Genomic DNA, 16,005 nt, shown 5'->3' with positions numbered 1-16,005 from the left:
TAAACGACAGCAACATCTTCTCAGATCCACCTCTCAGAGTATTGACAACAAAAGCAAAAATAAACAAATGGGACCTAATCAAACTTCCAAGTTTCTGCACACCAAAAGGAAACCCTAAACAACACAAAAAGACAACCCACAGAATGGGAGAACATCTTTGCAAGTGAATCAGCTGACAAGGGATTCATCTCCAAAATTTAGAAACACCTTCTGCAGCTCCATACCAATAAAACAAACAAGCCTATCAAAAAATGGGCCGAAGATCTAAACAGACAGTTCTCCAAAGAAGACATACAGATGGCAAAAAAACACATGAAAAGATGTTCAACCTCACTCATTATTAGAGAGATGCACATCAAAACCACTCGGAGGTACCACCACCTTACACCAGCCAGAATGGCCATCATCCAAAAGTCTGCAAACAGTAAGTGCTGGAGAGGGTGTGGAGAAAAAGGAACCCTGTGACACTGTCGGTGGGATTGTGAACGGGTGCAACCACTGTGGAAAGCAGTAAGGAGAGTCCTCAGAAAACTAAACATAGAACTGCCATGTGATCCAGCAATCCCACTCCTGGGCATCTACCCAGAGAAAACCACGACTCGCAAAGACACATGTACTCCAGTGTTCATTGCAGCACTATTTGCAATGGCCAAGACATGGAAACAACCTCAATGTCCATCGACAGAGGAGTGGATCCAGAAGATGTGGTACATATACACCACGGAATATGACTCAGCCATTAAAAGGAACGAAAGACCAGCATTTTTAGCAACATGGATGGACCTAGAAATTATCATGCTAAGTGAAGTCAGTCAGACAACGAGACACCAACATCCAATGCTGTCACTGACATGTGGAATCCGAAAAAAGGACAGACGGGACTTCTTGGCACAACAGATGCTGACTCACAGACCTTGAAAAACTTATGGTCTCCGGAGGAGACAGTTGGGGGGGTGAGGGGATGTGCCTGGGCTGTGGGATGGAAATCCTGTGAAATTGGATTGTTATGATCATTATACAGCTACAGATGTGATCAATTCATTTGAGTAATAAAATAAATAAATAACAAGGGCTTAATCTCTAGAATATATAAACAACTTATACAACTCAACAGCAAAAAAGCCAATCAATCAATGGAAAAATGGGCAAAAGACCTGAATAGACATTTCTCCAAAGAAGATACACAGATGGCCAGCAAACACATGAAAAAATGCTCAACATCGCTGATTATAAGAGAAATGCAAATCAAAACTACCATGAGATACCACCTCACACCAGTCACAATGGCCATCATTAATAAATCCACAAATAACAAGTGCTGGAGGGGCTGTGGAGAAAAGGGAACCCTCCTGCACTGCTGGTGGGAATGTAAACTGGTACAGCCACTATGGAGAACAGTTTGGAGATACCTTAGAAATCTATGCATAGAACTTCCATATGACCCCGCAATCCCACTCTTGGGCATCTATCCGGACAAAACTCTACTTAAAAGAGCCACGTGCACCCGCATGTTCATTGCAGCACTATTCACAATAGCCAGGACATGGAAACAACCCAAATGTCCATCGACAGATGATTGGATTCGGAAGAGGTGGTATATATACACAGTGGAATACTACTCAGCCATAAAAAAGAATGATATAATGCCATTTGCAGCAACATGGATGGAACTAGAGAATCTCATACTGAGTGAAATGAGCCAGAAAGACAAAGACAAATACCATATGATATCACTTATAACTGGAATCTAATATCCAGCACAAATGAACATCTCCTCAGAAAAGAAAATCATGGACTTGGAGAAGAGACTTGTGGCTGCCTGATGGGAGGGGGAGGGAGTGGGAGGGATCGGGAGCGTGGGCTTATCAGACACAACTTAGAATAGATTTACAAGGAGATCCTGCTGAATAGCATTGAGAACTTTGTCTAGATACTCATGTTGCAACAGAAGAAAGGGTGGGGGAAAAATGTAATTGTAATGTATAGATGTAAGGATAACCTGACCCCCTTGCTGTACAGTGGGGAAAAAAAAAATGAGGTACTAAAAAAAAATAATAATAAATAAATAAATAAATAGAAGACCACCCAAGGCAGTCGCTCCCAGAGCCCAGGGAGTCACAGAGGGGTCAGCCAGCCCCTGGGCTGCTGCTGGGAGGCCAGACTCGGAAGGAGAGCTTGACCCAGAGGCCATGAGGCTGGGGCTGAGGGCTGGCGAGGAAGAATGTGGGGTGTTGGCTCCAGGGCCAGGGCTCCGCACAGAGAGTCCTGAAGCTGACGATCCCAGAAGGACCACCGGGCCGTCCCTCTGCCTCTGACTGGCTCATCCTCAGGGGAGTCTTTGCCCACCCGGCTCCCCCAGATTTAAGTGGGGTTGGGGCAGGAGGGGCCTGGAGGGAGCCCTGGAGGCACTGGCAGCTTCCTTTCCCTCCCCTCACTCCCCAGCTTCCTCTGCAGTGCAATCCTGCTGCTGGCCCCGTCCCCACTTCCTTTAGTCACTTTCAGTGACCTCACTGCCCACCGCTCTGCCCCTGAGGGGCTGGATGGAGTGCATGGGTGTGGAGCCCAGGCCAGCGCGGCAGGCCCCACCTTCAGCCTGGTGGACATCTGGTAGCCTCGGGGCTTCTCTGTCTCTCCACCCGGCCAGATGATCTTCCTGTCGTTGGGAATGACCTGGGGGTGGGAGTATGAGATGGAGGGTGGCCACGCAGGGGTCTTGGCCCCAGGACCCTAAGGCCCCAGCCCCCACCCCCTCATGACCCCCACCTACATGGGTGCCGTTGTAGATGCCCACTTGTACCAGCTTGCGGTTCTGCAGGTTCATGATGCTGTAGTTGGCAAACTTCCGGTCCCCGTCCTCATTGAATTCCACGCGGCCGGTCACCCCATCCGCGTACTTGGAAGACATGAGCACCCTGGACAGGGCGGTGGGGGTTGGACTTTTCAGGGCATGTCAGACCCTCACCCTGTGAGTCTGGCGGATGGCGGGCCCGGCTGCCAGCACCAGATGGACAGCACAGCCGGGCCAGCCAAGCAGCTCCAGGGTGCTGAGTCCTGTTCTGAAGGCTTTTTTTTTTTTTTTTTCCAAATTTAGTCATTTATTTATTTTGCTTTTTTTTTTTTTTTTTTTTTTTTTTTTTTTCCCAGAGCCGCACTCACGGCATGTGTAGGTTCCCAGGCGTATAGGTCTAATTTGAGCTACAGCTGCCAGCCTGCACCACAGCTCATGGCAGCGCCAGATCCTTAACCCACTGAATGAGGCCAGGGAATGAACCTGCAACCTCATGGTTCCTCGTCAGATTTGTTTCCACTGCGCCACCACAGGAACTCCCTGAAGGCTTTCTGTGTGTTGGGGTGTTTGATTCTTAGAGCAGCTGCCCTGGCTCAATAGCTGAGAAGGCAGAAGCCCAGAGGGATGCAGTGGCCCATTCACCAGCGAGCAGGGGAGGCAGGGTTGAGGTCCCGTCTTCCACCTGCGCACACCTACGTGTGTGTGTGTGTGGTGTCCACTGGGCCATATATGTGTGCACACAAGATCTTTGTGTGGGGTGCAATCAGAAGCACGTACTTGTGGCACGTGTGTGAATTTGCCTGTGTACACATGCAGGTGCCTGTGTGCACATATGCTGCCTGTTGTATGTGTACTCCTGTTGTGCCACCAGGCACTGTGGCTCTGCACATGCTACTTGGGGGTGGGGGTGCTGCGGATGGGCGGGGCCTCCCTGCCCCCCGAGGGGCATGTCATCCAGGGTTCTGTGAGTTGGCTATTGCCCCACTCTGCCATCCACTTGGGCCTCCGCCTAACCCCGTCTCTCTACGGCTTGGGTGCGTTCAGTGTCTGAGGACGCTCCCCATCCTCAGCTGCAGCAGGACCCTCCTCCCCAGGGCTGTTAGCCACCCTAGGGAGTGGGGTGGGGTCTCAGGGTGGGCTGCAGCGCTAAAAGGTGGGGGCAGGAGCCATGAAGGCAGCCATGACGCCAGCCATGACCTTCAAGGCACCGGTGTCAGCGTGGGAAATGCGGCAAATGATTTTCGCACTAGAGACGGAAGTGCTGGCGGAGGGGAGGTGGAGGTAGAGGAGAAAACTGGGGACGGTGGCTTGATCTGTAGGATTCAGCAAGCTGGGCGGGACCACCCAGTGAGGAGGGCCAATTCCAGAACGGAGGCTCCCCCACCTCAGAGGCGAGGCCCCGCCCAGCTGGGAGGAGAGGCCACGCCCACCTCAGAGGTGAGCCCCGCCCACCTGGGAAGAACGATCCCCGCCCACCTGGGAGGAGCGGCCACGCCCACCTCAGAGGTGAGGCCCCGCCCACACGGGAGGAGCGGTCACGCCCACCTCAGAGGTGAGCCCCCGCCCACGTGGGAAGAGCGGCCCCGCCTACCTCTTGAAGAGCGGCCCTGTCTTCCAGATGTTGGTGTTGCCCACGCAGCCCCGCGGCGGGTCGGTGATGTTCTCCTTTTCAAGAAGCTCGTGCACTGCCTGGGCCACCACGCCCACGGCATCGCTGATGTGGGCCGACTCGTTCTTGCCGTTGATGAGCTGCAGTCCGATGATGCCTGAGGGGAGTGTCTGCTTAGAGCCCGTGGACGGCTCCTGTCCACCGGCCCCGGGAGCCCAGCACTCACCGTCTGGGGCGTAGCGCAGGGCGTTCCCGGAGATCTCGCGCTCCCCGACCAGCCACACGTACCCCGAGCCGGTCATGTTCAGCATCGCGGCTGCTCGGTACACAGTGGCAGCGTCGTCCTCGCTGTGGGGCAGAGGGGGGTGACGGGCCAGGACTCCAACCCTCCCCACCCGTGGCCCGCGGCAGCGGCTCCAGACTCCAGGGCCCTCCTGCAGTGTGGTCTGCCCCTGCCTCTTCCCAGCCCCTCCCCTGACGGGACCCAGGCTGGGAGACACTGCAGAGGTGGGGGGAGGCCCCCACCCCGGCCCCCACCCCCAGCCTGCACCACATCTGGGCCAGGAGACCCCCACAGAGGTGATGGGGGTGGGGCCCAGACCCCCAGAGCTTCCCAGGGTCTCTTGCAGGCCCTTCGCCTGTGGTGGGCAGGGTTAGGGGTCATGAGATGTGGGGCTGGGTCATTAACGATTGATAACTCTCTCACCGGGTCCCAGGCACTATTCTGAATGCTTTCCATGGACTCTCTCAGTTAATTCGTACATCATCCCTGTGAGCAGGCCTTAGTGCTACCCCTGTGGCAGGAGGTGAAACCAAGGTGCCCAGGGCACAGGTGGTAAGTGGCAGCGTCAGGTCTGTGCGGGGACTGTCCACCCCTGCACCCTTGCTCCTGCGACTTCCTGGACAAGCCATACCCTCTCTGGTCTCCATGTCTGAACCTGTGAGGTGAGGGGCTGGCAGCTTTCTGGTCGGTCAGATGTTTCTGGGACCGCGTGCCTGGGAGCTGCCCCGAGCATCGCGGCAGATGCCACTGTAGAGAGGTGAGGGCTCCTGCTCCCCTTCTGGGGTCCACACAAGCAGCTGTGCACTCCCGGGCCCAGGGCTGGGGCCACCAGTAGGGCAGAGCACAGGCCCAGCCCTTTGGGCACACGTGGTCCTAAGCTCTTGGTGTGTCCTCATGGGCAAGCCTCTGTGGACCCAGTCCTCTAGGGTCCACAGGACAAGGACCCCAAGTCTGCGGGCACTGCCTTCTCATCCCTGCCTGGCCTAGGTGGACCTGGACCATACCAGGCACTTTGCTCCTCTCAGGCAGTGGGCAGCGGGGTACAGAGAGTCTGGGCAGATTGTCTGAGTGCCGAGAGAGCTTCACAACTACCGGCCCTGGAAACGAGATGGCCCCAGGGGTCCGGGGGGCCCACCCCCAGTTTCCCCAGGGAGAAATGCAGCTGCTCATTTTGCTCTGAATGGAACTGCCGCCCTGGGATGGAAGCGACAGAATAAGAGTCGGTCCAGCTGGTATCCAGCCAAGACGGCCGGTGACACCGGTTTGTGCATGTCAGGGCAGCAGCCCGCTGTCAGCTGTGCCCTCAAAGCCTGGCGGGGAGGCCTGTCTGCCAGGTCTGTGACGCTGGACTTGGGGGGAGCCCGCAGCCCTGCTGTGTCCGTGTAAATTGATGGAACAGTCACAGACAAAGGCCTGATCAACCTGGACATGGTTCATGGAAGTAACTGACTCCAGGACAGTTTCCAGAACAAAATTTTTTCTTAAAAATTGTTTAACTTATCATTGATTTACATTGTTCTGTCGATTTCCTGGAAAAAAAATTAAGTTTTGGAAACGAAGGAGAAACTCCGAGGCAGTCAGTAGAAAAGCGTCAGAGAGTAGGACGGACTTCGTGGGACTCGTCCTGCAAAATGCTCCCAGCGGCCTCGGGAGGAGGATCCAAGTGTGTCGGGTTGGAGGCCAAGGTCAAGGAGATCCCGGGGGACAGCCTGGCTTCCTGGAGCTGGGGGGGTCGGGTCCTGTGCGTCCGGCATGGACGCGTGTATGTGTGGGTGGAAATGGGTCTCATCACACAAGGCACGTGTGTGTGTGATTCGTGTTCATGTCTGTGTGTGTGAGCGTGTGGTTGTGCACACAGGCAGAGGACAGTGGGAGATCTGTGCTGACCTGTCCCAGCCATCTGGCCCCACTGAATACGAGAAGGGGCTGCTCCCTGCCTTCCAGCCCAAGGAGCCCTGGCTGGCCGCCCCCTGCTCTGTCCCAGGAGGAGGGGTGCACCTGGCACTGGACCAAAGGTTTGTTGACTGACCATGCCAACAGGCACCTGCCCTGCTGCTCAGAGTGTGGCTGGTTCTTTCTGGCCTGCTGCAGGGTGGCCCCTGCTGTTTTCCTCCACACCGCTGGAGCCCGCACAGCTTCTGGGACAGGCAGACAGCGGGGTCGGGCCATGTCTCATGGGGCGAGGCTCGTCCTTTTCCCATTCTGGTGACCTGGGCTTTCCCCTCCCAGGAGGACAGAGCCATTTGCAAAAAGGGAGATTTTTTACCGTGGGCTCATCCCCAAGGTCACAGTCGGGGCCAGGCTCAGCCGGCAGCAGCCTGGAGTTAGGGTCCCTAATTGGTTCCCCTCCCGCACCACCCATTGCGGCTGCTCCAGCCCTTCGGTCCCAGGACCCCGGCTTCTTCCCACTGTGGGTCCTCCCGCCCAGCTCCACCTGCGGGCTGCACGTCCCCTCCCTAGGCCCTTTCCCTGAACCCAGCTCCCAGAGCCCCGTGCTGCCCCCTCTATCCCCAGGGCTGCGTCTGCTTTTTCCCAGGGCGGGGATGTCCAGCCCCATCTCCAAGGCCCAGTGTGCTCGTGCCGGACAGCTGTCTTTTGTGAGGGCGTCTTAGAGGCTGATGCCCGACATTGGCCCTGGGTGAAGCGGGCGGAGGGGCCTCACCTGGCAGAGAGGATGATGACCCGGGCCTCCAGCTCCCGCGCCTCCATCAGCAGGGCCGTCACGTTCTTGGTCCCCGGGTCGAACTGCAGCACCTTCTCAGCCTGCGGTGTGAGCGGGAGTGTTAGCAGGTGGCCGGGGTAGGGCACACAGCGCCTCGGGGGCAAGAGTCGAGCCACAGCCGCTAGGAACCCCGAGGCAGCTTAGCTAGGGCTGCCACGGCCTGCACCTGCACCTGCACCTGCACCTGCACCTGCTCTGTCCACCTGCCTTCCTGGCTCCTCGCCAGGCCCGGCTGGCCTCGCTCGTCCTTTCTTCAGCCTGCTCGCTCGCCTGGGCTCACTCTCTGCTCTGCGTGCCTCTCTCCACCTCTCACTCCTGGCCTCACTTTTGCACCGAGCATGCAAGCTGAAGTGGACCGAGACTCCGAAAGAGGCGTGCAGCGGACAGGAAACAGAAAACAGTTTTGGAATGCAATCGGGAGCAGAGACGGGGCCGACTTTTTCAAAACCACGGGAGTTCCTCTCGGGCCTGGTCCGCAGGCCCTGCCGGAGCGGCCCGGACCGCAGGCAGGCGGGCGGCTGGGCCGTGGGCTCCCTCCTGGGCTCCACGAGGAAACCCTGGGGGTCCCAGAGATTCGCATGCACTTCCCAGAGAGCAGCTCCTCTGCGGCCGGGCCTGCCTCGCGGGCGCAGGCCGAGGCCACGGGGGGTGGGCCGCAGGCACCCCCGCAGCCGGCACCTGTCCTCTCCTGCCTACGGCTGCCTGCCTCACGAGCTCCTCTCCTCTCTGCGCAGGCCGGCGGCGCGGCGCGCTGGGCCGGACAGCGGCCCTCGTGGCCGAGGCGCCGAGGCCAGGGCTCCCTAGTCGGTGGGTGGCGTGCACGTCCATGCATATATACCTTGGGTCCGCGCTTGTTGTCATAGGACAGTTGGTCGAGGTTTTCATAGTTCCTTTTTTTACTCTGATGAATAATGTGCACAGAGAAAATATGCAGACACAGAAGAAGATTATAAACGGTTGAAAATGACGGCGCTAAAGCAATCACACCACCTCCTCGGCACGTCTGCAGACGGGCACGTTCCTGGAGCTCGCAAACACCGAGGCCCGGGGCGGGCTGGGGGCCGGGGCGGTGCTGGGGGACAAGGGGCCACGGGGGCCACGGAGGCTCCCTGCCACGGAGCTGTGCTCTTGGAAACGGTCACGCTCGGGAGAAAGGGAGGCCCTGTCTGTGCCCAGGCCAAACGCATCCCCTGGGGGTCCCATCTGCCCCCCGCCCCGCCCCTGACATGCACCTGCTGTGTGGCCCCAGCAGTTCCCAGCCCACCTACGTCAGTCCTGAACGGGGGTGACAGCCCCTCCCCCAGCCCTGTCCCCTATTTCCCTTCCCTCCCAGCACCCCCCTGTGCCCCTCAGAGGTCTGGGTGTTCTGCTCCCACTGACTGGTGTGAGATGGGCGGCCCCATCGGCCCACATGGGCGCTGGAGGGCTGGTATGACCGGAGTTGGTGAGGCCGTGCAGGTCAGTGGGTGTCTGCCTGGAGCACAGCCTGCCTTGGCCTGTGCTGGGGTGGGAGTAGGGGCCAGTGCCGCCTGAGCAGCTGTGTGTCTGGGCAGGTGTGCGGGCGTGTGGGCGAGCGGGTCAAAGGCAAGCCAGCCTGTGGGCCGGTGCCGTGCGCCAGCCTGGGCTGAACGGTGGGGGCACGAGGAGGGCGCGCGTGGTCTGAGTCTGTGGCAGGGGGAGCGGAGCGTGAAGGGACTGTCTCGGGGGCGACCGCGTGCACCTGTGAGAGGGGGTGTGTGTGGCTGGGTGTGCAGGTGTGTGAGCATGCCCCAGGCAGGTGTGCGGCCACAGCGGGCACACCAGGAGGTGACTCGCCCATCTGGGGCTGGGGTGCTGTCTCCGGAGGCCCTGCGGGCCTGGAACCCCCCTCCCCGACTCAGCCAGTCCCCCACAGCAGGACCCCCAGGGCCCTCCGGGTCTCCCCTCTGACTCCACCCCCGGCCGGGGCCCTCCATTCCCTTCAGGGCCCGCGTTGGCACTCAGCTTAGTGAAGCCAACTGATTTCGCAGGCAGAGCATATGCTCCCGGCCTCCCGCTGGTCTGGCCTCCCGGGCCCTCCCGAGCCTGGGCCTCCCTCCCTCTCTGCCCAGCTTGGCCTCCACCCAACCCAGGGGCCATGGCCCGGGTGCTGAGCGCCCAGGGCAAGGGCGGGGCCCTGGGCCTCCTCTGTGAGCACCAGCTCCTCCTCAGGCCGGCAGTGGGGGCGGGCAGGGGCGGTGGGGGTCGCCTGGACCCTCCGAAACGCCCCTCTGATCTCTCCACAGCCCACAGCCAGGGGCGCGGCTGGGGCAGAAGGGTCAGTTAGAGCCCGGCGTCTAATGGGTCCCCAGGAGGCGTCATAGGCCGCCCCCTGGTGGGTGGTGAGGAGAGGAGGGGCCCGAGGTGCAGCGGGGACGGGGAAGCCTGACGAGGGGCAGGGCCAAGACTGGGGGTGGGGGGTGGGGGGGCAGATGGCCGGGGATGGGGCTTTGGTGAGGGTGATGGGCAGCAGGGAGGTGGAGGGCTGCGGCGGAGTGAGGCCAGCGCGGGAACATGGAATGGGTCACAGCAGAGAGGGGACTGGGTCCCTCGGGGAGGGGGGACGGGGTACGTGGTGCGGTCACACTGAGTGGGTGCCCTAGGGGAGCGGCTGGGAGGGGCGGGGGCGGCGCCCCGCGTTCCCTGCCCGGCCTCGGCCTCGGACTTGTGGGCGCCGCGGGGCGGCGGGAGGGGTGCGTGGGCGGGGCGGGGTGTTTGCGGAGCTCCAGGTGGTCCTGCCCTCGCCCCGCAGGGACTGACACGAAGGAGATTTCGACTAATGGCAAAAGCGAGTGAAATGAGCCGAGGACAGGCTGGGGCGGGCGCTCGCCAGACGTAGTGGTGCTGACCATGCACGATGGAAAGAGAAGGGTGTTCACACGGGCCACAGACACAGCGGCGGCTCGCCGGCTCCTGCTCCTGCGCGGGGCGCCCCGGCCCGGGCCTCACCTTGGACTCGCGCTCCTCCAGCAGCGTCTCCAGGCGCTTCTGGGCCGCCCGGCCCTCGTGGTCGTCGCTGACCAGGAGGATGATGTGGTTCCAGCTGTAGACGCGCATCATCTCGAACCAGACGCTCGACTGGTGGGAGTAGGGCGGCACGGTGCGCAGGAAGCTCAGGTGGATGCTCTGCGGGGCACAGGCAGGCTGAGGGGCCGCGACCGCGACCTCCGCCAGGGGGCGCCGGCGCACCGGCCGCCTCCGCGCTCCTCCCGTCCAGCCCGAGACACAGAGGCTCGGGGCTCGCAGCACCCTGCCTGCGGCCTTGATTCTGGGTGGCTCCCCACCTCCGCAGCGGCCACAGCCCCTGCTGGGCTGCTTGGGCTCGGAAAGTTCGTGCTGACGTGAGCCTCTCCGAGATCCCACCGGCTCCTTCCCAGACCGCAGAACTAGTCTTTTTGGGAAGTCTTCACTCTTGGGCAAGTCCAGGGGTTGTTAGCGGCCTGGCCCAGCCTTGCTTCTCTAACGCTAACTGCTGGGGCGGGGGGTGGAGCAGGCTCCGCCTTCCGCAGCTCAGACCCGCACCCATCTGGGGGTCCTCTGAGCCCTCCAGGTTCTTCTTTCGCCTGCTCCCTCCTGGGGCCTTGGAATCTGAGTGCAAGAATGCCCCTCTGGGAGTTTGGCGAGGTACAGCGGAAACAAATTGGACTAGGAACCATGAGGTTGCAGGTTCGATCCCTGGCCTCGCTCAGTGGGTTAAGGATCCGGCTTTGCCATGAGCTGTGGGGTAGGCTGAAGTCACGGCTGGGATCCTGCGTTGCTGTCTGTGGCTGTGGCGTAGGCCGGTGGCTACAGCTCCGATTGGACCCCTTGCCTGGGAACCTCCATATGCTGCGGGTGCAGCCCTCAAAAGCAAAAATAACAATAGCAATAATAGTAATGCCCCTTTGCCTCTGTCTGTCATGCAACAGGTGACAGAGCTGCAAGGGGATTGCCTTTGGGGTCTTGGGTTGGCTCTGGCCCAGCCTTTGTGGTTCACGTGTTGGGCTCAGATGGGTCTATGGGTGGGTACCATGAGTGGCATCGAGGTGGCACTCGGAGATTTGGCCATGAGGTTTGCCCTCACGCTGGGCTGGGGAGTGGGGCCACAACCTGGATCTGGGTGGGGCACGTGATGGGCTGATTCCTGCCCTGGGAGAGGGCTCCCCTTTCCAGCCTCTCCCCAGTAGAGGAATTTTTCTCCCACTTGTCTACGAGGGGACTGGTGCCCGGAGAGAGGAAGGCAGCAAGGCTGGGAGGTGTGGGCAGGAGCTGTCTGGCTGGGGGCCTCTGCTGGGGGTGGGGAATTCTGTGCCACAGGAGTTGGGGGCTGCTCCAGCCTCCACTGGCCTCCTCCCATGGGCTGTCCCAGAGAACCCCCATCTGGCCTTGCTTCCCTGTTGCCCCCAGGCAAACCCATCCCCGGCTGAGATGCCCTCCGTGGGGCAGGAAGTGTTATCTCGGACCCAGGGCCCCCAGCAGTGTGAAGCTGGGGAAGCTGGGGGGGAGCTGGGAAGCGCCCTCCAACAGCCCTGCCTCTGGCCTCTCAGGCGTCTGCAGGTGGCCCCAGGCAGGGAGGGATGCGTAGGGCAGCGCTGCCCCTCTCAGCCTCTTGGTGGCCAGTTTGCATCCCCAGCTGACCAATCCTCCCAGAGTCGCAAGCAGACACTGTGGGAGAGTGGTGTGAACTAGTCCAAGTTCCCCACCGCTGTGGGGGTATTGCCTGCAAAATTGACTCAGTGACTTCTCAGCTCTCTCAGCTGCCGCTCCAGGATTGCACGGCTCCAGCCAGATGTGTCCCCCACCCCAGCCTGGGGCGATGATGCTGAGTGGTGGTGCCTGCCGCCCCCAGGCCAGCCCCTCCGGCCACGAGCCGCCTCCTCGTCCAGCCACCCCCCCCCCACCCGCTGCACCTGCCCTGCTGTGAGAAGGGCTGGTATCCACGCCCTCGTTGCTGCCTCTGTACCAGCCCCTTCTGGGCTTTTCCTCCTCCTGCAGCCCCACCTTCTCCAAAGTCCACCTGTCTTGCTGTGCAGGAAGCTGCCCTGTCTATGCCTTCTTCTGGCCCATGAGGACCTCTGTGGCCTCTGAGGGCTTGCTCTTGGCACCTGTCCCCTGTTGGTGGGCTGTCTGCCGCAGTGTGGGTGGGCTTGTGTGTCAGTGTGTGTGTGGGAGGGTCTGAGTGTGACTGAGGGGGGTGGGAGCGGGCACGTGAGCGTGAGTGTCTGATGCTGTGCCGATGGGCGTGAATGTGAGTGTGTGGGTGCACAAGAGTGTGCGAGTGTCCCGGGGAGTGTGTGTAGGTGTGAGTGTGTAGATTTGTGTCTGTGCGTCCGTGTGTTGGTGTGCATGAGTGCTGGTGAGTGTGTCCGCGAGACGAGGGGTGTGTGGGGTGGGAATGCGTGGGCGTGCTGAATGCATCACCCTGCCACACCTGGAGCCCAGAGCCCCTGGTCTGAGCACCTGCGCCTGTGGCCCCTGGCCGGGTCCCGTCGAGCGGTCAGGCTTACCTTGTCTGAGTAGATGGACATGCGGGTGGTGAGCCCCAGGACGGGGATGCGGTAGAAGCCGGCTGTGTAGGAGACGGGGGTGGGAGTGAAGTGGTCGTTGGGGGTAGGTGGGTGGCTAACTAGGATGGCGTAGACCTGTGGACACAGGGGACAGGGTCAGCTCGAGCAGGGGCAGGCGGGGCTCTGCACTGGAGCGGGATCTCCAGAAGCAGCAGAGGCTGAACGAACGGCTGGGTGTCCAGGGGGCACCTGCCCACGCGGCAGGAGTGCCAGACCCCATAGCACCTCCTGAGGGTAAACAGAGCATGGGGGTGAGGCAGAAGCAGGGCGAGACTCCAGGGACCAAGAAAACCCACGGGGAGTCGACAGATCCCCTCCCCATGCTTCCCCTGTCCCGGGTTCCCACACAGGCTGGAGGGTCACCGAGAGGTGGGTAGTGAGACCTTGAGGGGGGAGGGCAAAGACCTGTCCTTCTGGCGTCCTGGAGCTCTATGCGAGGCCCCCTCATGGGAGAACCACACCCAGACCACCCCCTGAGCCTCATCCTGCTCAGAGATGGACGGAGGCCATGGTTCCACAGGTGGAAGCAGCTTCAGAAGGCCTGCCTTGGACATGGCCGACCAAACACTAGCAGAAGCTGGGCGAGGCCCCCCCCCAGAGGCCTGGGCCCCTTTGCTGGTGTTGTCCACAGCAGGCTGAGCCCTGTGGGGTGGGAGCAAGGTTGGTGCTGACACAGCACTGACCACGGCCTCAAGGAAGCCCAGCCTTCCTGTCTGGACCAAGGCACCTGCAGACAGGTCTGAAGCCGATGGCTCAGGCCCTGGGGCAGGGATACGGGGTAGGTGGCTTGGCAGTTCCGTGCTGCCCTCACATTGGAAGGACCTGTGTCTGTCCCAGTTCTGCTTTCCCCTCTCTGGTCCACAAGCCTACATGCTTGTGCAGGTGGGGCTGGGGGTGTGCTCGTCCCACGTGGTGGGGGCGATGGTTGCCATGCCTGGCAGTGCCTGGCCCACAGGGTGTGACCGTAGGTGACAACTGCTGCTGTCATCTTTGCTCCTGGCACTGGCTGTTTCCCGGGAAAACCATGCCCACAGGCAGCCATGCTGTCAGCTGGAGGGGGGAAAGGGCCCTACCTGACTGCTCATATTCCTGCCCCTCCCCTGCGCAGCGATGCCAGCCCCCCCTGTCCCTGTGGTGCTCTGGGCTGGAGCATGGTGGTGGCTGGTGAGGTGGAGACAGGGATCTTTCTGAGTAAAGCGCTGACCTGACTTCTGCAGCTGGAGCTGCTTGGACCGGCTCTTGCTCCCCCCCCCAGCCCCGCTCCACTCTGCACCCTGCCTGGTCGATGTCTTCATAGGCGTGTGTGTGCACGCATGTGACCACGCAGGTGCTCATGAGTGTGTGCTGGGTATGCATGTGTAAACTGCATGCCACAACGCGTGTGTATGTGCATGTGCACACAGATGCCTGAGTGAGTGTGTGTGAGCACGAGTGTGGTGCAAGAATGTGTGTCCATGGATAGTCATGGGGGGGCAGGTGTCGGTATGAATGAGCGTGTGCAATTGATTGTGGGATGCTGGTGTGCGTGAGCGGGTGCTCGCGTAAGTCTAGGCATCTCAGTGCCCAAACATGGATGAATATGTGTGCACGCGTGAGCCCTGCCCATGGGTGTAGCGAGCCTGTCAGGTGAGCGTGTGTGAGCAAGGCAGGGCCCGGTGTTGGTCTCGCCTCTTACGTAAAGGGCTGCATTGCAGTGATCCCACAGCTTCATTGGAATTCAGCAGGCAGTGCGCCCAGGGGCGGACAGCTCCGACAGGCACAATCCTGGAGTCGTGTCCTCCCCCGCAGTGCCGGCTGCCAGATGCCTCCCCCCTCATGCAGTCCCCACCCCCGCCCCGTGGAGCACCCTGCTTCCCGCCTGGGCCACTTCCCATGGCAGGCAGACCCGAGAGGGGTGGGAAGGCGAGGAGGACAGGAAGAGGCCCTGGAAGCAGGAACAAAGATGGCCCCGGGCCCCATCCAGTTTCACGCCCTGCGGTCCTGCATGTAGCTGGGACCAGCACCTCCTAGGCAGGCGCAGCATGCCCGCCCCCACACTGACACCCACCCGCCAAATGGCCACAGGTCTGCACACACCAATCTGCTCCCCGAGCCCTGGAACCCTTGTGATGACAAGCCAGGGTGGCAGGTGACCGGTCTGGGGCTAAGATGGGGGACGGGCAGCGAGACCAGCCCTCCGAGTCCCCTCCCAGGGGGAGGGAGAGAGGGGAGGAAAGGATGGGATGAAAGCGGGCCGGCGGGAGGCTCGAGGGTGAAGGAGCGAGGATGGCGGGGCGGCGGGGGAGGGGCAGGAGCTGGCCCAGCGTGAGCCCTGGGGGGGGCGGGCACCTGGCTGGAGATGAGGTCTTCGCACACCGACAAGGCCATCTGGATGGCGTTGGGCTTGTGGGTGACGGAGGTGGCGTTGAGCTGGATCTTCCAGGAGCCATGCCGCTTGTTGGCCTGGTTCACAGCCTCGCGGAACATCTGCTCGTGCTTCCGCGTGCTCAGCACCGCGCCGATGTTGACGATCTTGGGGTCGCAGGCGGCGCGGGCGAAGGAGCAGGAAAAAAGCAGGGCGAGCGTCAGCAGGCGCATGGTGCTCATGGGCTCCGGGCAGCGCAACCTCGGGGCCCTTGGCGCATTCCCAGCGGGACGCGCCGGCCGTCCTGCGCGCGCCGGCTCCCGCGAGCCGAGGGCGCCACGTCTTCCCTGGAGCCTTAGTCCCGGGACGCCTGCGAGAGCGGAGGGGGCGGCGAGCCTGGGGCCGGCGGGGGCTTCCCGGGGCGCGCGGGGCTGCCCGGCGCTCCGCCCGCGCCGCCGGCGCTGTCCGCGGTGCTGAAGCGGGTCTCCGCCTCGCTCCGGGCGCCCCGCGCCGAGAGGACACCGCGGCGGCAGCCCCCGCGCGGGCTTCGCTGGTCGCGGTCCCGACGCTGCGGCGGCTGCGGCGACTGCGGCGCGTCGAGCGGGGCCGACGTCTCCGACCCCTCCCGCCGCCCCCGCTTCCCAACGCGGAGCCGGAGCGGGGGCGCCTCCCGCGCCAGAGTGCGCGCCTGCGTT

General features: G+C 61.5%; 1 protein-coding gene across 8 annotated transcripts in view; it reads right to left on the bottom strand.

Annotated features, from left to right (window-relative positions):
• Positions 1 to 16,005, bottom strand: part of GRIN1 (glutamate ionotropic receptor NMDA type subunit 1) — a 24,251-nt gene extending 8,246 nt beyond the window's left edge. For 2 of the 8 annotated variants that reach the window (XM_021081162.2, XM_085001225.1), the window contains exons 1-9: positions 15,295 to 15,704; positions 12,907 to 13,041; positions 10,370 to 10,546; positions 8,241 to 8,303; positions 7,343 to 7,443; positions 4,624 to 4,745; positions 4,380 to 4,554; positions 2,768 to 2,912; positions 2,587 to 2,670 (exon numbers count right to left, since the gene is read on the bottom strand). In XM_021081162.2, the coding sequence (XP_020936821.1) occupies positions 2,587 to 2,670; positions 2,768 to 2,912; positions 4,380 to 4,554; positions 4,624 to 4,745; positions 7,343 to 7,443; positions 8,241 to 8,303; positions 10,370 to 10,546; positions 12,907 to 13,041; positions 15,295 to 15,552 (1,260 nt within the window). In that variant the 5' untranslated portion in view covers positions 15,553 to 15,704. Of the gene's footprint in view, positions 1 to 2,586; positions 2,671 to 2,767; positions 2,913 to 4,379; positions 4,555 to 4,623; positions 4,746 to 7,342; positions 7,444 to 8,240; positions 8,304 to 10,369; positions 10,547 to 12,906; positions 13,042 to 15,294 lie in introns of all 8 variants that reach the window. The other 6 variants (XM_021081163.2, XM_085001236.1, XM_085001217.1 and 3 more) reach the window with 5 other exon arrangements.

This window comes from Sus scrofa, chromosome 1 (genome assembly GCF_054392235.1).
Source record: "Sus scrofa isolate SSC_HxYL_T2T_F1_AM1 chromosome 1, Sscrofa_HxYL_maternal_Yorkshire_Landrace_v2.0, whole genome shotgun sequence".
NCBI classification, from domain to species: Eukaryota; Metazoa; Chordata; class Mammalia; order Artiodactyla; family Suidae; genus Sus; species Sus scrofa.
The sequence above is the reverse complement of the archived record's forward strand: the minus strand, read 5'-3'. Positions and strand labels throughout refer to the sequence as shown.